Source organism: Sander vitreus, chromosome 23, assembly GCF_031162955.1.
Source record: "Sander vitreus isolate 19-12246 chromosome 23, sanVit1, whole genome shotgun sequence".
NCBI classification, from domain to species: Eukaryota; Metazoa; Chordata; class Actinopteri; order Perciformes; family Percidae; genus Sander; species Sander vitreus.
In genome coordinates, this window is record NC_135877.1 from 11,977,740 (window position 1) to 11,996,717 (window position 18,978).

At 40.5% G+C, this 18,978-nt stretch overlaps 2 protein-coding genes across 2 annotated transcripts; one reads left to right on the forward strand and one right to left on the reverse strand.

The window, feature by feature from the left end:
• The first annotated feature begins 499 nt into the window (after positions 1-499).
• tmem229a (transmembrane protein 229A) lies at positions 500-4,177 on the forward strand. The gene has a single exon (XM_078242556.1). It carries the CDS (start codon positions 908-910, stop codon positions 1,985-1,987), a length of 1,080 nt encoding a protein of 359 aa, XP_078098682.1. The 5' UTR covers positions 500-907; the 3' UTR covers positions 1,988-4,177.
• Positions 4,178-6,219: 2,042 nt separating this feature from the next.
• Positions 6,220-14,355, reverse strand: LOC144512357 (hyaluronidase PH-20-like). The gene is made up of 8 exons (XM_078243058.1): positions 14,260-14,355; positions 9,583-10,490; positions 9,028-9,194; positions 8,762-8,930; positions 8,424-8,642; positions 8,163-8,321; positions 7,590-7,679; positions 6,220-6,948 (listed from the first exon to the last, which is right to left on the reverse strand). Exons 2-8 carry the CDS (start codon positions 10,465-10,467, stop codon positions 6,514-6,516), a joined length of 2,124 nt encoding a protein of 707 aa, XP_078099184.1. The 5' UTR covers positions 10,468-10,490; positions 14,260-14,355; the 3' UTR covers positions 6,220-6,513.
• Between the last annotated feature and the right edge of the window lie 4,623 nt (positions 14,356-18,978).

Below are 18,978 nucleotides of genomic sequence, written 5' to 3' on the forward strand. Positions count from 1 at the left end.
GAAGGCAGCATGAGGGCAGCGTGACGTATTTACGTTGGTTGCTCAGTCGAATAAATCATTCAAGATGGCGGAACCGTTTCAGGACATCATATTTCTGTATATCTGATATGTTTGGCATTTTATCTCATGTATTTTGTTACAACAATCAAGAAATATATACTTTTAAATCCAAAAACATCGTTCTTGTGACTTGACAATACCTCTGAAGTGACTTGTTGTGGTGCTTCATCAGGTAAACAGTAGTTGGTGGTCTAGTTACCCCAGAATAGGTGACTGTGTGCTGGGTACAGAGCACCGCGAGCTGCCGGTCATGGTGGTTCAGTTACCCCTGAATAGGTGTGCACTGGGGAGAGGTAGCACCAGAGAATTTGTGTTTACTTTTGCTAAGCAACCAGGAGTAGGCTAGGCACGCCCAGGAATGTCCATCAAGCGAGTGCGTGTCGCTCTCTTTTGTAGCTAATGTGACTGTAGGGATAGGCTTCACACTTTTCTGCAGAGCGATAGTTAGTAAAGGCAACATGCCAACAAGTGTTGCAATGTGCCCCCAAAGCAGCTAGGGAAGAAGAAGACTGCTAGCTAGTAAACATGTAAACATGTAAACAATGCACAATTTAAAATAGGCTATGTTTCATGAGGACGAAAATGCACTAAACACATGGATGCACACACTGAGTTTTGGTGAGTAACACTAAATGTAAACAGAACTTTCGCTCGTTGTTCTCAAGTTGAGTTCACCAGCTGCGTTCACAAAACAAGGTTTTTCCAGGGAGCACGTGAACGCAGCAGTCACTTCGCGCAGTGCAGGAGATGATTGCAGTCGCAGCTCGCTTTACTGTGCAGCCGCAGCCGAACAGAGAAAATGTGTAGGAAGAGGGAAGCTGAATCTCTCTTGACATAGTGACTGGTCATGGCCAGTCGGTGGCGAGACGGTCCTCGCAGCCGTTCAGAAGACCCCGCCTGTAGCCTAAAAATGCCCCGCCAACAAGAACCGTCCGGAAAGACAGAGGACGCGGCGGAGTCGCTGCGGGAGCTACCGCGATGGATGCGGCTTTACTTCTACGGCATGCACGGCGTAACTCTGGATGTCCTGCTCTCATCATTACAGGGGGTTTTAAATCATCCGGACCCCAAACTGGTGGGCTTTTCCTCTCCGTATCTTTGCATTATGCATTCACTGACCCACTTTGCACTGGAGAAGATCTACTCACAGAAGAGGTGTTTCCGAGGTCGGCCTGTGGTGTTTCATCTTGTTTTCTACCCGTCTGTGTACATCGGGCTGCAGATCCTGATGGGGAACATCAACATTTTGACCGAGCAGGTGAGGGTGGTATCTGGCACGCAGCTGGTTGTACACTACATCCTGGCTCTCTATTTTGCCCAGGTGTTTCACAGAGGGCTGTCAAGACTGCAGTATCACCCCCCCTGCACCCCCGACCCCCCTGGCAAACCCGGCCCGGAGGACGGCGGTCATGATCGGGGGCCTCTTCACGTTCTCCCCGGCTATGTGCGTTTCTTGTTCTTTGGGATGCAGGGCTTTCTGGACGAGGTGATTTTCACCTCCATTTTCAACCTTGTGGAGAAGTCTGACCGGACCCTCAGCGGTCACACGTCCCTGTGGTCTTTCCTGATGTACGGGAGCTGCAGCTTCGTGGTAGAAAAGCTCTACTTTTACCTGCACTTCAGCAGAGGCTGGGGCACGTGGCGGCGTCTCCCCATCTACATCTGCTTCATCTACACCTGGGAGTTCACCTGGGGTCTGGTCCTGAGGCAGTTTGGCGCCTGCTCCTGGGACTACTCCCATTATCCTCACAACTTCATGGGACTCATCACGCTCCTCTACTTGCCAGGCTGGGTCTGCCTCAGTCTGTACCAGGACTTACTGTCTAATGTGCTGCTGAGTATCAAGTGCACCAAAGACGTAAATGGTTTGAGTGGGGAGAATGGTGAGGTCAATGGAGCACTGGAGTCTAAGAAAAAACGACTTTAATTTGTCTTTTTGATGTTTTAACTTCAAGGGGAAGTGTGACTCACAGTAGACCAATGATGAAACAAGCATACACGTTATTCTAATTAATACATTCAATTAAACCAAAAAAAAACAGACATAAAAGTTGATTTAGAACTGCAAGATGTAAAAGTGTATAATGTGGGATCAGATTGGCCTTTCAACTCAAATCATAGTATAAATAGGTCTGTTGGTCAGCAATATGTTGCCATGATGACAACCGATGTTGTGATGTTGAATATAGGATTTAACATTTTGTAAAGTTAATATTTTCAGAAAGGTATTCAGAGTCTGTACTTGTTACCGGTATGCAGATGAGACATTTTCCAGTTGATGATGATATTTCTGGGTCCAGTAATACACAACTGATGCTGAATTGTTCACCTAACCTGTTTAAATTCAGTCAACCTACTGCCATTTCTATATATCTGATGTAAAATGTAGTTGTAATATTAATATTTATATTTATAGTCTTCATGACACAAGTCTGTATATTCTTTTTCTTTTCGTCATGATTGCAGTGGAAGACTTCTTGCCATACATGCATTGTGGCAGGTCTAGTTTGAGTTGGCTTGATTGTGTCATTTAAATATGCATTTGCATGCTTGACTGTAGTTCATGTCTGCATAGAAATACAAATACTATGGAAGGTTTATAGATTAGATATGATAGTCAAAGTCTGTATTTTCAAGACAAACAAGACATGAAAACAACTGGACAGTAACCCATTGCCCCATCTTCTTTTATGCAAGCAATCAGTTTTTAAAAATCCATCTTTTTCTTTTTGTTAATGTTAATTTACATTTTGAAACAAACTCACTATGTTCACTCATCCTGTAAAAAAAAAAAAAAATCATCCCGCCTGAAAATCTGTACTGTAACTGAAGGATACGAGGAGCCAAGTTAGATTTTATTCTGCGAATCTTTTTTGAACCAAACGTTACTTTGCTGGAGTGCCTTCCTGTGCACACAGAGTCAACCAGACTCAAACAAACAAGACTCAGTGTTCATAGGGCTCCTTTTTTATATTAGAAGCACAGCAGTGTTTTGCAGCAATGATTCTACATTATCAGAACACTGGTTCCAGAAATAATATGCACATTTAACTGATCAAATTTACAGATTTCTATAACCAACACATACAAAACATTATCAGTTTAAATCCATCAATCAGCTAAACTTAAACTAAATGTAGTACAAACATATTGTAAATCCAGAAGGAGAGATGTTGAGTTAAATATTCCCCAAACAAACTCCAACTGTTTGTACTGTGAAGGGTATATTCTGATACATTTGCTTTACAGTTGTTTATGCCTTATTAACAAACTAATCTAAGTACCTTGCACTGTGACTAAACAAATTATGTTAAATCTTAGCAAACCTTTCTACTCTATACAAGTCACTTTGTTAGGTAAGTAAGTATCTGGAGTTTGCATTGCCAGCAGTTGAAGCTGTTTCATTCCCAGAGTAGCATCTTGCCTTAGTGCTAGAATCAATTCTCATCATTTATGAAGCCACCCTGTAATCATTTCTTTACAATTAGAAAACGTTTTGTTCTAATCACAACTTTAAATTCAGATAATTTGTATTACCGTATTGTAGAAATGAGTATATTCAGAATCTTTAGATAAGCTTGTGATTTGTTGGATGCAAAGTTTGAAAGAATTTGAACTCTGTTCTGCTAGATATTGGGTCTGTTTTGAAGGTTGAGTAATCCTAGTAACATATGGTACTTAAATACAAGGCTAAAGTAATGATTATTCCCTTGTATGCTGTGGAAGCGACATTGAAACTCTTGCACATCAAAAACAATGTTTTTCCCCCTAGTCTGTGGGTGATTTATCAATGAATCAAATTGCATTTTGTCTGCACATATTTAGAAGATTTTAGAACCATGTCTGAACTGCTACATCTAGCACTGAACGTTTAAAGCGCTAGTTTGCCCTAACGGTGGCTGGTGTGTTTTTTTTGTCCAACTTGGCAGCTACAGACGTTCCTAAAAGATTTTAGGAACTGAATGAATGACTGTTGTACGTTAAGATTTTCCATGGCCAAATAATTGTTTTAATCATACTTTACTTTGTGATGTGCTATTCACCAATTTTTGAAAAATGCTTTGACTTGCTGGCATACTGTATGACTTAATTAAATCTAAAAAGAAATGTTCCTGTGGCACCTGTGGAATTGCATTTCTTCATTCCTTTACTTTAACATTGGCAAATACCATTTACACTATTATGAGCAATTATGTTTCACACTGTATCCCTGAAGCGGAGCAGACAAGCAAGCCTTGTGTGAGAGATCGTGCAATAAGGAGGAACAATTCCGTTTCTCACTTTCGTTTTGTTTGGTGCCCTGGGTGTTTTAGCCCTGTTAAAACATTCACGATCAAATTACAACAAATGAGGGCCGCAACCCATTTTCAGGCTGACTCATAACTGTCAACATATCTTGCATGGAACAAGTCTCAGCAAAAACTCAAAAACAAAGTCCAAAGACACAAACAACATGACAGGTGACGTTGGCATAAAGCCTGTAAGTTTGTTCCTGGAAAAGACATCAGTTTCTGGCACACACAGAAGCTTTTGTTAGCTCTTGTTACAACTTTCTTGTTGAGATGTTGTAATAAATTAAACTAGCCAGGGAGAAACCAGTATATTACAATACAAATCCCACACTTTAACCCCTTAACTGATGTATCCTGAACTTGTAGGGATTTATTTCTGATGCTCACTGTAGAATCACAAGTAGCCGAAAGTGGTTAAAACTAGGCTGCATAACCAAGAATGTATCAACCCATCTTATCTCTCTCTTTAAATCACCTTGGAGATCATTTTGACACAAGCAAACACATGAATCCAGACTCACCTCACACACTCATCCAGAGTAAACCATCAACACACTAATGACACAGTATCTGCTGACAACACCACAATGGGAATATGATACACCAACTCCTACATAAAGACTCATTAGCACTCTTATTCAGAAGTGTATGAATGCTGTGTACAAACATAAAAACACGGTTTAATGCAGATGAAAACAGGAAGTGAGATGCAACAGTTTGTTAATTAGCATCACCATTAGTCATCCCTCCACTAATACAACACCTTAAAAATTAACCTTGTCATGTAGGTTGACCACCACTAGCCTGTAAGGCTCGATTAATCTATATTTTTTATATTAACATTTAAATGAATGGCTAATATGATTAATGTGAAAGAGGACACTATTAGTGACAAACACAGAGAAACTTAGCTAACAACTTTCTGCTCCTTTTAGTCTTTATAAGCTCTTTGTTCGGGTTTTACAGCACATTTACTATATACAGTATTTATGTATATGTGTATTTATAACCCTGTTTCCAGTAGCAAAAAAAAAAGCTCAAATAAACACATTGTACACCACCTGCTTAATGTCAAAGACAAAGCAAAGTTAGCTAATAGCTGGTCAACAGTCTGGCAAGCTAATCAGCCAGTTATTTCGCTTAGGGATTAGAGACCACAACAGAGTGAAAAGAAGAATGAATATTACTACTTACATTTGCCCGGTGGGCAGAAACACGTTTCCAAATGAATGCTAATGTCGCTCCACGTCTGCTGATAGTGTCATTAACTTGTAATTAACTGCTTGCTAACAAGCTTCTGTAGCTAACAGGCCTGACAAGGTGATAAACACTTTAGAATGCCCAACCCATGGTCAATTGCCAAAGACATTTTTTTTAAGACCATTAATTCAGATTTTCATGCGTTTTGCAATCAAAATAAAACAAAATTTCAAACAGTAAGTCTGTTTCCCTGACGGTTTAACTAATACCTGGAACAATCATTTCCATGCCATAAAGACCTTATTCAATGAAAACGTTCTTCACTGCTCCAGTAAATGGGATGGTCCTTAGATACAACCTAGCAATAGCATCTTAATTAGTAACACCTGTGCTTTTCCTACCATGCCGACAAAGTTAAAAATAGCCCATCAAGCACAGTCTGTACATGGTGCTGAGAGGAGCTCTAATCATTCAATATAAGTGTAAACAGTTGTGTGGGTCATCAAAGAATGAGAAAACTAATTCAATTAAGTAAACAAAGCACATTTTGAAGGATTAAGTTGATGAGTTAATGACATGTGTAGACTGGATTTTTAATAGAACTCTCATCCTATTTTCTGTGAATTGTCACAGGCAAATTCAACACAAAACCAACAACACTCCTACCTTCCTGTCTCTTTTCATTTATTTACATATACAGTCAAATCATATACAAATACCCAGTGGGAATACTTAATATTCGATCAGTGGTCATAGTGTGGACGCATTATAGAGATGAGGTGATGCTTCCTGAGCCATTTTAATATTGCAGATGAAGTGTCTAGCACTGGATTGTGGCATGACTAGGTAGTTTCCAGGTCTGAATGTACAGTATTGGTCTAAATGGTGTGTTTCCTGAAAAAAGAACTTCCAGTCAAAAAACAAAAACTGGAAAAATGTGACCAAACATTGTGATTACAAGCTAAACTTTGAAGTTCTTAACATTGTCCTTAGTAATACTGGTTTGTTGGGTATCGTCCAACATGGCTTTATTTAGAGTGTGAAACTTTTGGTACAGCCCTTGCTTCACACTAAATATCAGGGCCTTGGCTAGCTCTCCGTATGTCCTGGGAGTGCAGATGAATCCTTTGTAGCATTGACAGGTAAACCTCCTGCTCAAAGCCTTTAGGTCTGTGAGGGTGGGTCTCCCTAAGACAAGGTAGCGCTTTTGAACATGCAGGATCCTGAAATTCTCCGGGTTTAGATGGAGGTAGTGACTGGAGTTGTAGTTTTTTCGGACACAGCGGCCATTCCCTCGACACAGGAAGTTGCTGCAGAGCTGGGCGGCTACGGTGACATTGGTGATGTAAGGGTTGAGGGTGGTGGAGAGGTAGGATGAGAGGGCTGCACAAGATGTCTGGAGAGCAAAGGAAAGACAGTGGAAGCAGGAGCAGAAAGGGCAAGAGAAAAGTTTTAAAAAGTAAATATAGACTCTGTATACAACTCTCAAAATAGAACATTACAGCAAGTTAACAGCCCTGAAATATGTTGATATGCCTGCTTATGATTAAAGGGATAGTTTGACATTTTCGAAAATACTCTTATTGGCTTTCTTGCTAATGAGTTAGATGAGAAGATCAATACCACTCTCATAACTTGTCCAACATTAAACTGAAGCCAGGAGACAATTAGCTTAGCATAAAGACTGGACACAGGGAAACCAAAAAAAAAAACCTAATGCACTGAACAATACACACGGCTGTAAGAATATGAATGAACTTGAATTTAAACAGTGAGGTATCTTTCACAAGACTTGAAACATCCAGTGAATGTCACTATCATCAAGCTAATCCTGGCCTACCCTGCCATGGATTAACTAATACTGTTACACTAGCAACCAAAGTAATCCATCAGCACCTGAGTCGCTTGTATAGTCACAGAGATAAGCAGACTCCTATATCATCTAATTGAACACATTGTCTCTGGTCTGACTAGCTGCCATCAGTACACTGTCATGTCTTTCAGCAGTCCAGGTGGAGGTCTTCGGGGTGATGTTACCTGGTCATCATAGTCAGCGCTGGCTCCCCACAGCACAGCGCCAGACACTCCAACTGCTGCACTCTCCCCAATGGTGCTGACCAAGTCTCCCTAGACACAAATGGTTAAATATGTTAATTATTGCCTTTGTATAGATACACAAAAACAATCATGTATGCACGCACGGAGCACATACTTTTACAATGTTCTTATTTCCCTAGAATCTCCTTGTACGAGGTGAGAAGAGAGGATAAGGATTACACACTCAGGTGAGGGTGACCACTTGAGCATGGTGTTGTTACACCAAGCAACCAAACTCCTCAGTGGATGTCAGGCTGGGAACACCTCACTGCTGGGATGAGGAAGTAACCTAAGATGTATCTAATCTAGTCAAGTGTGCGGTCGCTAACTAATGAGCTGTTTTAAAAATGTAATCTGTAGTGGATTTAATTACGGATTTATTTTTAGTAAGTAGTTGTCATTATAATACATGTTTCCGAATGACATATCATGCTTCATAGTGATACATAATACATCTGAGAATTCAGCATGTGTTAAACAAATCAACATTTACAGTGAATGACTCTCATTTACCTGACTGAGGAAACGTCTGTTCTGATCAACAAAGACAGGTCGCATGTAAGCAAACACAGGTGCAGTGCCACTCCTTCTTGGCAGGGCAGATACTCTCAAAGCTTCCTTGATACGGTTTCTCACCATCAGGGCGGCTCTGGGATTGTCTGCCAGAAAAACCTGAAACCGTGCAATGATGCAGAAAAAAAAAAAGAGGAATTAAAATTTTGGAATAGGGATAGGGATACATAAAAAGTAAATATTGCCCACAATCTAACCAACCTGCAGGTAGACAGAGGGGTAGAGGGCAGTACTGGACTCCCACAGCCAGAGCAGCTCATCATTCTGCCTCCTCACCTCGTTGGAGCAACGGCCTGTGTAGTCTGGCTTTTCCCAGCCATAATTGTAGCAGTTAGGAAACAGGTAGAAGCCCCAGAGATAGTTGGGTCTCATAGCTCTGCCCATTGCCAACATCCCTGACATGAAACTCTTAGCTGCCACCTAAAATGAAAGGAAAGAAGAATAGAAGAATCAATATTTAATAGCTATTGTATGCAAATCTGTACTCTATTCAGGACCATATCATTTGTTTTATTAATCTTCAAAAAGTTAGTTCTGACTTGGAATTGTTGTTTTGCTTTCTCTGTGGCCTGCTGCACTGTGAGGGAGCGGTTTGTCTGCATAAGGTGGGCCACAGATAAAGTCTGGTAGATTCTCTTAGGGCCCCAGTTTCTGTCCCATAGGGGGCGCCATTCCTCCCAGTCTATCACAGCCAAGCCTCGGCTTGTCCTGGAGGGAAGACAGGAGGATGAAGAAGTAGGTCAAAGTTCAACATCAAATGTGTCAAACAATAAAGGTGACATTTTTGAATTTTAGGTATGCTCACTTGGATGGGATGTAATAGTTAATATCTGCTCTGGCCTTGTTAATACTGGCTTTCAGGTTACCTCTCTGAGGGATGCCACCATTGAACTGTTTCCTACTAGTGAGGTCTACATGTGGGTAAAGACCCAATCGGTCTGTGTAAAACAGAGACAGAAACTGGCCTGGGACCTGCGGCAGAAACATGACGAAGTGAATCAACTTGTGAATTTCCCTTAAATAAGTATAAGATGACATTTTCAAGAACAGCAGCTATATGAAAGAGGCCTCTTTACATAGAAATTACCTGTAAATATTCATACATTTTCCTGTGTTGACATCATGTAGAAACAAGACCCAGAATCAATTTTGTTTGCATCCATGTAGCAACTTGTTCAAAAGCCAATCCAATTTTAGAAAACAAATTACCAGAAATGTCCTTCCATAATAACTTTATGTAAAGTAAATAAGCCTGTAATTTGAAAACAGCATGTGTTTTGCAACCATGGATTTGAATGTAAATAAAATAGTTTTAGTTGAACTCAATACACGTTTAACATTGGGATACATTTCCCCTTACCTTAGCAGGTGTGGCCACTCCTTTAAAGGGTGAGCTATCTAGTGTGATGTTGAACCTGTTGCACACCAGATCAGGAATGTTCCAACTAACAATGAAAGGCTGGTGCTCAAACATTGGACCTGTAGTGTGGGGGAGAGGGGGTGGCGGAAGTGGCACTGGCTGACGAGAGGCTGCTGCTTCTGGAGGAGATGTCAGGGTTTTGGGGAGAGGGATGGGTGAAGTCTTGGCAAGAGGAGGCGGCGAAGTTTCAGAGGTTAAAGGCAAGAACGCTGTGGAGAGGGATGATGTCGAAACAGGAGAGGGAAGCTTGGGTGAAGCGGTTTGAGGTAGAGGGGAAGATGACAACATTTTTGGAAGTGAAGTTGAGTTGGAGGGAGGATATTGTTTAGCAGTGTGAAGAGAATGCTTTTCAGAAGACACAGGAGTCATTTTGGACAAATGACATGGTAGGTTTTTGTGCAGAGGTGGTCCTATAGTTTTGAGGGGTGAGGTCAGACGCTTACAGGGGTGAGGTAGCAAGTAGGCTGAGGGTGAAGATATGAGAAGGCATCTGGGGGATGTTTGCTCGGAGGGTGTCATTGTAGATGCAGCTGACGTTGATTTTGAATGAGTTGTGGTATAGGCTTCTGACGAAGACGTTGGGCTGATGGTGGAGGTGGATGATTTTAGGATTGCAGGAGTGGTAAAAGAAGAGGTTGATATGTTTGTGTCATCAAGAGGAGGGGTAACAGCTTCTGGTGTTGTCAGGACAGATAATGAAAGAGCAGGCCAGACTGAGATGGTGAGAGCAGGGAGGATAGAGGTGGGCAGAAGGGGAAAGATTGATGGGGTGAGCGAGAGAAGCAGCAGCACACAGCTTCTGCTCTTCTGTGTGACTGAAACCATCCTTTCCTCTGGCTGAAGAAAAGCTGAATAAAAACAAAATCAAACAGCACCAATCAAACTCTATTTTACAGTCTAATATGCTAATAATTTGTATATTGATAGTGAGACTGATCTAGTGAGGCGTAGTGGTCTCATATTGTGTGTCGGAAGAAGACCTGTAAGTGCTGGTAAAGAGCTATTTTGAATCTGAAAATAAAATGGAATAGCATGGCTGTTTACGTAGTTCTGGGAAGTCAAAGCATTTGTGCGTGTGAGCGCACTGCAATGATGAGACCACTTTGGAAGATTACTGTGGATCTTAAGTGCTCGGTAGTACAGTCGTGCTATTAGTTCAGTAATGTCCTTAGTGGTAAGAGACCAGATTGGGAGACAGTAGGACATTGTTGAAAACACAATGGCATGTAAGTAGGTTTCAGAAACTGAAAAAGAAAGATATGATCTAATCTTGTTATACACATAGAGTTTCTGATTCAACTTTTTTGTTAATTTAGAGATGTGTTCCCGATATGTAAGGTGTGAATCATGTAGCACACCAAGGTAGTGGTAGGTCTTCGTGACAACAAGATCTTGGTTTGCAAAAGTAATAAAATCAGTAATAAATAATAAAAACCTAATACCAACATATTCAAAGTCCTTTTCTCTTCAATCTGCTCAGCTATCAACTCTGACCTGAAATCTGATAGAAAATCAGAGTTTTCTCCCCATAATCCAATCAAATCAAATCCAATCTGCCATATCTAGCACGATTTCACCTCCCAAACATAAACCACACATCTCTCCTCTCTAAACAACGATATTTAGTTTCATCTTCTACATCGCGATGTGCGCATGCGCAATAGTCACATCGCAGGATGTTGCGAAGTTGACGCTAAAACTTTTTTGCTGCTTGATATGATAGAAAAGTAAACTTTCACCGTTCTCCTTTTACCTGATCGTTACCGGCGACCCTTCCCCTTTAAGACAGGTAGCCATGTCGCCAGTGTGTGTATGTGACGTAACGTTAGTCCGACAGGGTTTATTGTTATAAGTGAGGCTCTCTGTGTGTAGAAACACATTCTCACTCCCATCTTGTAAAATACGGACGCTTGGTCAGGTGCCTTTGTCGTTATTATTGACGCTAAAAGTCTCCTTTTGCGTCATATAACGCGATTTAACTAAACGTGCTTGGTCGGGACTATTGGTGTCCCTTTTAACGCAGTTAGGTTAACCCTTGTGTTGTGTTCCCGTCCACCATGATAAAAACCCTTTTCTGTTTAAGTTGCTTTTTTCAAAGTTTTTTTTTCCCACGTTTTTGTGGGGGGGGTTTCAACGCTTTGGTCACTTCGTTCAACATTTTTATGGCTTTTTCCCAATGTTTTTGTGACTTTTTCAGTCAGTCCATCCAGGATTTCGCGATGTCGCGATCGCGCCAATTCACGCGAATTCAACCAATCACCGCGAATTTGGTGCGACTCGCAATTTTGACCAATCACCGCAACTTTTTCGCACATTTGACCAATAACCTGAAGTTTCCCGCGACTTCAACCAATCACGTGCACTCTGAGAGCCAATGACCAATCGTGAGAACGGGTTGATAATTTCCTTGTTTTTGATATGAAGACGAGACGTGTGTGTGACTCATTTACCAACAAAACGTACAGCGAAAGACAAAACATTTCAGACCGTCTGATACATTTTAACATCAATGTAGACTTTAACGATTTAAAAGTCGCTGAAGTTGCTGCCGTTTCCATCCTGGCTGTCGGCTCGCTGCAGCGGGTGGGGCTACTGCTCCTTACCCCCCGCGACTGACGCTTGCACACACACACAAACACACACAGAGACACACACAGGCCAGCATAGGTAAATAACTAACAATGTAAAGATCAACAAGCCACTGACACATATGTTCAAATTTGATGCATTCAATAAATTATTATTTTTTTGTCTTAAATCCACCAGCCATTTTCATATTATACCAACATTTACAGCATCCTGAGCCTTTTTGGTAAGGTTCCTAGGAAATCTCAGCCCGGAGTAGTTTTATTCTCCCCAAAACAAGTTTCCTTTTAATTTTGAAAGAACTATACAAAAAAAAAAATCGCAACTTTCACTGTCTCCCGGAACTTCATTGCAACAAACATACAAAAGACATCGCAACTTTTATCGCAATTTTTTACAAAAGCTCCCGCGAAATCAGGCATTTTGGGCCGCAACAATCTCAAAAAAAGACCGCAAAATCCTGGAGGGACTGTTCAATGTTTTGGTCACTTTTTTGACGTTTTTGGCGCTTTTTTAAAAGTTTGTAGGTCTTCTTTCAGTGTTTTTGACAGTTTTTTCATTGTTTTTGTTGCTTTTCCTAACGTTTGTCGTTTGTTTTCTAGTTTTTTTTACATTTTCAGCACTTATTTCGACGTCCCATATTTATAAAAAAAACCCGCTGAAAACGGGTCAAATTTGGCCCGAGGACAACATGAGGGTTAAGGAAAAGCTTGTGGGTGGGCTTACATTTCCGTGACTCGCGGGAATGGGACGGTTGAGTTTAGGGAAAGGTCGTGGGTGGGCTTACGCTTCTGTGACACGCGGGAATAACGGGCCGGTTAAAGAAGAAAGCGGTTTCCATGACACGTGGCAATAACGGGACGGTTAAAGACACACGCGGGACACAAACCCCGGTCTCCTGGGTGAAAGTCCTTTGTTTGACCCTGTGTTTGACCCATGTTTTCCGGTGTTTGACCCATACTACTCGCTAAACCCCGTGTAGCTGCTGCTCTCCCCAGTACGTTCTACAAACACGCTGAAGGTCGCTTTTTTCGTCGCTTCAGACGCTGACAGCCACTGTCCAAACGTCCGTATTTTACGAGTTCGGAGTGAGAACGGGTTGGTTGAAAAGTACCGTAAGCGGCAGTTGCTGCTGACACAGTGATGCACATATTTTTCCATGGATCGTGAAGCTACAGTAGGCTAGTCAGTGTTTTTATGTTCGCTGCAAAGACAAAATTAATCAACTGATTAATACAACGTCACGACGTCTCCCGGCCATTTTTTCACCGCGTAAAGCTGCTACCAGCCAGGCTAAAGTTAATATAGGTAGCCTAAAGAAAAAGTCCCAACTAACGTTACGGTTCGGACGCTGGAAACGTAACACTAATCTACAACAGCAGTCTGTTTCTGATATAACGTAATTTACACTGATTTGAGTGTTCTTGGATACACAGTTTGTTGCTAGCGTGTGACATGCAGGTCTGCATGCACAGCAAACCACCAATCACAATCAATTTATCTAACAAACAAGCAGGCTCCGCTAGTCGACCACAACCTGATATTTAGAGGAAGCAACATGCATGCATTATTACTATCATTCATTTTAGAGTGGATTGATAGTATTATATGAATACAATGGTGTCATGTCAGTCAACCAGTGTATTTAACCATTTAATTTCTCTCTCCAAAGTCACTTCAGAAGAGTAGGCTAGGCCTAGTCACAGCGCTTACTTGCTTTGGTGTTTGTAAAGCATTAAAGTTCAACAAAGAATGGTTCACATAAGAAAAGTTCCTTTTTTATTTTCTATGAAGATGCACTCCCCTACAAAATCACCCCAGTAGTCGAGAATGATTTATTATTTCCAAATAGAGCTATTTATGTCATCTTGTAAAAATGTGTCTTTTTTCATATTGCAATATATATCGCATGAAAAAAAATATTGCAATGTCAGTTTTTTTCCAATATCGTGCAGGCCTAAACTTGACAATAATAAATTACAACACACTAACTCAAAACTAACTCACAGACCATGTAAAAAGACACAATACCTGGACATGCCTTCAGTGAAACCGTCTCACCATACGATGTGTTGACTGGAGCACAGAGAGTGAGAGTATCCTCACAAAAATAAAATGACACTGTCTGATATAGGTAGGGGAGGGGAGGCATGGTGGGCAGAGCTGCGTACAAGAATGCACTCTGCTCTCTGTTGTTTGTCTCAGAAAAACCTCTTGTTTTGATTGCACAGTGGCAAGTTTGACTTGGAGAGGAGGAAGGCACATCTGGGTGTGAGGTTATGGAGCGTTTACTGTCCTCATAGAGATCGCACTGAGTAGGGCATCACTATGGAGCCTAGATTGTTATTGCACTGGTGTTGACGCAAGTGCTTGTCACCTGGGATGGGATGAATAAATAATTACAACCATAGACGCCTTGAAAGCAAATGGGATTAGTTGATCCTCAGGTCCATTCTCTTTGTTTGGACTTAAGACAGCTTGTACAGTAATAGCACTGAATGTGATTTTGTGAGAGTGGAAAATAAAAAAAAAATGTCAAGATAGTTAGACAACAAGACAGGTTGGCCTGGTTTCATTTAATTTATTTGACAGGGACAGTGCTCATTAATCAACAGAAAAGTAACTGTAAATGAGCCAGAGTTAGCTCAACAGGCTAATTTTCATGGTTAGAAAAATAATTGCATAATATGCAACATGTTATCAATCAGCAGCCAAAATCTTTACATTCTCCCCCTACAGTTAGGAGACAGGAAACTTTGACACCTAGGTGGCACCAGAGGAGTTGTATACTGATAATAACAGCACTTCTCTTTTCTATGAGAATGTAAGTGTTAAGTTTACAGGAAAAAAATAACAAAAACATAACTAATAATAGCACATTTCACCTGTATGTTACAAGTGATTGCACATTGTCTGGGATTTATGACATTGGACTGTTTACTCTGTATGTGTTTATGTGTCTGGTCAGGGACAGGTAATACCAAATGGTGGTGGTTATTTCACAAGTTCGTAACACAGTGTGAACAACAGTAGCTGTTTTTAGGAGGGTGGTGTGTGTACCTGCGTGTTTCTGTTAAGATAATAATACAAGTAAACTTTAATAAAGTAAACAAGATTATGTCAAAAAGTAAAAGTAGGCCTAGTTCTCATGACTACAGTATGAGAAGATCAAATATGTTCCGTGTTATATAGCGACTTATAGTGTAAGGTTTGGTATTAAAGACTTGAGACCATGGAAAAAACGATGTGCTGAATAGAATATTCTTACCCCGTCTATCTTTTTTTTTTACACACAAAGAAAACAGACCCATATTTCCTTATTCCTAGGCTTGCATAGCTGGTTAGTGTCAACAATGTATGCCAGCACACAGTTTTAAAGGAAGTCCTAACTAAGTACATCTCTACTGCTTTGCATAGCTGCATGAGCCGTATTGTTCTGTTCTCAAACCATGACATTGCAACCTCCATTGTTAGGACGGAAAACACACTTTGATAATTGCTCCAACAGATGGGCAGTAACTCTTTACCGCATCACTCTCATCATTCTCCTAGTTGCATGATTATGTATGCAGGCAACATTAATGCACAATAGCACAGGATGGGTATTGTGTTTTGGCATACATGTTGGGCAAATGTAATTTGATACAGTAACCAATGTGCTGAGTGCACTGACGAGTATCAGTGATATACTATCTAGTATAATGCTGCCATCTTGTGGCTAAGAGATTCAGATGGTGCAGGTCTAACTGGCAATAATTCCTAAACCTTCTGACATTTTTTTCTGTGAATCAGTATGTATGATTGTATTTGTGTATGTATGCATACCTGATCCCCAATCATGAAGCAAAACGCCACCCTTGGCACACCACAGTACTTGCCTGTTTGAATATGTTTCTGTTAAGGTGATTCTGTCGTGATGTTTCCAAAACAAAATCCACTTTGTAGAACATGATGAGAAGATGTGAAAAAGCCAACTTCATTAAATATTCATACAGAAGCCTGTAGGGGATGTCTTCCTCCAGAATTCAAAAATATAATATTCATGTTGTCCTCTTCCCTCCTCCTCTCATAGCCTCAATTTTCTTTTGTTGTGGAAAGTGGGTCAAATGAATGTTTCACAAGGGTAGCCCCAGAAGGTGTCTGCATAACCCCCAAAACACATACAGCATCAACAGCTAGATAATGCAGAGTATTCCATTCCCTAAATACACATTCACATGTATTACAAACACACGGGCACACCTACACATATATTCACATGCATTGAAAAGACTTCCACGCTCACACCTCACACATTCTTGTTGGCATTGCTCAGAAATGTCAGTTAGGTATGTTACACAAGCAACATATCTGCTCAGTTCAGTTCTCTTCTTATTGTGTGAGTAAGCACATACCAAACAGTAATAGCTGTTAGTATCATTGCGTTTTTGTGTGCGTTTTCTTTCTCAATACTTCAATGGATGAACAATGTACTTTCTTACTCATATAATTGCTTACGTTTTGGCAGCGTTTAGGAAATTTGGGTTTTATGCACTAAAGACTAAAAGCATACACTGCTAGGCTTCTCTTTCTGCTTGCTTTCTTTCTTTACCTTGCATCACTCTTATTTCCCACTGTCTGTCCATCTTCATTTTTCTTTTTCCCACCCTTCCTTTTCACATTGACTGCTCCAATTTTTGTTCACGTTTCTGCATAAAGAACATTAATGTTCTTACTCATTCAGGATGAGTCATTTCTAACACTTCTATACATTGCTAAGCCAAGGCTAGGTGGAGTAGTGCAGAGTTTCTCGAGGTGTTTTCTCTGCCTGTCGGTCAGGTTTTTCAAGTACAACAGGAGTTCTGTTAAAGAGCAGGGAATTAGGTTGAACCAGGTTAAATACATGGAAGTGTAGAAGATCATGCAGGACAGGTTGAGTTTATGTTCAAATTAAGTTTTTTTGGAAAGATTTCTAAATATACAGTGCTCAGTATAAGTGAATACACCCATGCTAAAGTTGACTAAAAAGAGGAATAAAAAATCATCTTTTGGAAATTGATCTTAATGCCTCAATTAAAAAAAATTGGAAAAATCCAATCTTTAAGGACACCAATTTCCTTTGTGAAATAATAATGTATCGTAAATAAATAAATGTTCTTCCTTAAAATACAGGGGGTTATAAGTAAGTACACCCCTATGTTAAATTCCCATAGAGGCAGGCAGATGTTTATTTTTAAAGGCCAGTTATTTCATGGATCCAGGATACTATGCATCCTGATAAAGTTCCCTTGGCCTTTGGAATTAAAATAGCCCCACATCATCACGTACCCTTCACCATACCTAGAGATTGGCATGGGGTACTTTCCATAAGATCATCTCTCAATGCAAATCAAACCAGCTATTAGGCTAACTGAAATAAAACCATTTAGCACAAGGATCTTCAACAGGGGGTCCGTGACCCCTAGGGGGGTCCTCAGAGTCAATGCAGGGGGGCCTCCAAATCATTGTTATGTTTTTTAAGTTTTTCAAAAATTAAAAAGTCTTAAAATGAATCCAACATATTATCATCATCATATGAATCCCCACTGATGATAGGCTTACTGGCCTATGGGTAAGGATGTCACTAAAGCCATCCCCAGATACAGTACAAGGATTCACAGTGCCACATGTATGTTTAACATTAAAACATGATTTATAAAATCATGTTAAAAATGAACAGGCTATTTTAATAGCTTAGTATTCTATGCAAAAAGATAACGTATAAAGGTTTTAGGCGGCCCCACAGGTTATTGTAGGCCTAGTTTAATACGCAACTTCATTTTATACAATATACGTAGTAGGGGGTCCCCGCTCCGTTTCTCTTTCAGTTAAGGGGTCCTTGGCTTGAAAAACGTTGAAGACCCCTGCTTTAGCACATTAGTAAAATATGTATGAGCCATGTATGATGCCCTTGTTCAATTGTTGAGTGTTTATTGTGAAATGATTAGAGGAAGCAACATGCATGCATGAAAATGATTAAAATGTCTGATGTGAAAAGGCCACGGTTCTGATTCTGGAGAAACACACTGAAGTGTACACTTCAAGCATATGTCAGACTTGGCAGTCATACCCCTGAGGCTATGTATAGTAACTGGAGCAGTCTTAATTGTACTTCACTTATTTATAGGCTATGTTTTGTTTATTGCAATGAAAGGAAGATACCTGTGTCTCATTCCAGAAGAATTTCAGGTCAGGTAGGCAAATCATGCCATGTCCCAGGGAATGTTTATCATCATCTAGGAAATCATAGGGCCCAGATAACAACTCTGTAGCAGAACCATGAGCTGGCCTCTCTTGACTTCAAGAATAAAATAGCACATTATTATCTAGGGAAATGATCATTTCCATGGTTCTTTTGTGAGCACCTATTCAGCCTTAAAGTGTTAATTTAAAGTTTAGGCTTAGCTTTGCATTCATTTTCAGTTGAATAATTCCTGCAGTGTATGCCATTATCTTCCCAACTTGCACCTTGTTTCTTATCTCCTCCCATTCTGCACTCGCACACATTCCTGCCATAAAAGCCACGGGCGGATAGGACCAAACCATCTCCATGGGAGGGTGCTGAGAATTGTAATTTTATTAAGCACAATTCCCTCACTGGAATTATACCAGAATGTAATTGCATATTTAAATTATTTAAATATAAATGTCTTACCATTTGCCGTGTCAACGTTGTCTCTAAGTGATTATGAGGAACACAGCTGGGAAAAGTGTGGTCCCCATTCCTAGATA

What these genes read in the sequence shown, in the direction of transcription:
- tmem229a (XM_078242556.1), top strand. Translation starts at nt 908, where the DNA reads ATGGCCAGTCGGTGGCGAGACGGTCCTCGCAGCCGTTCAGAAGACCCC.
- LOC144512357 (XM_078243058.1), bottom strand. Translation starts at nt 10,467, where the DNA reads ATGGTTTCAGTCACACAGAAGAGCAGAAGCTGTGTGCTGCTGCTTCTC. An exon ending in GAGTGGCCACACCTGCTAAG is followed by an intron (nt 9,195 to 9,582) that starts GTAAGGGGAAAT and finishes TTTCTGCCGCAG; the next exon opens with GTCCCAGGCCAGTTTCTGTC. An exon ending in ACAGACGTTTCCTCAGTCAG is followed by an intron (nt 7,680 to 8,162) that starts GTAAATGAGAGT and finishes ATTTGTGTCTAG; the next exon opens with GGAGACTTGGTCAGCACCAT.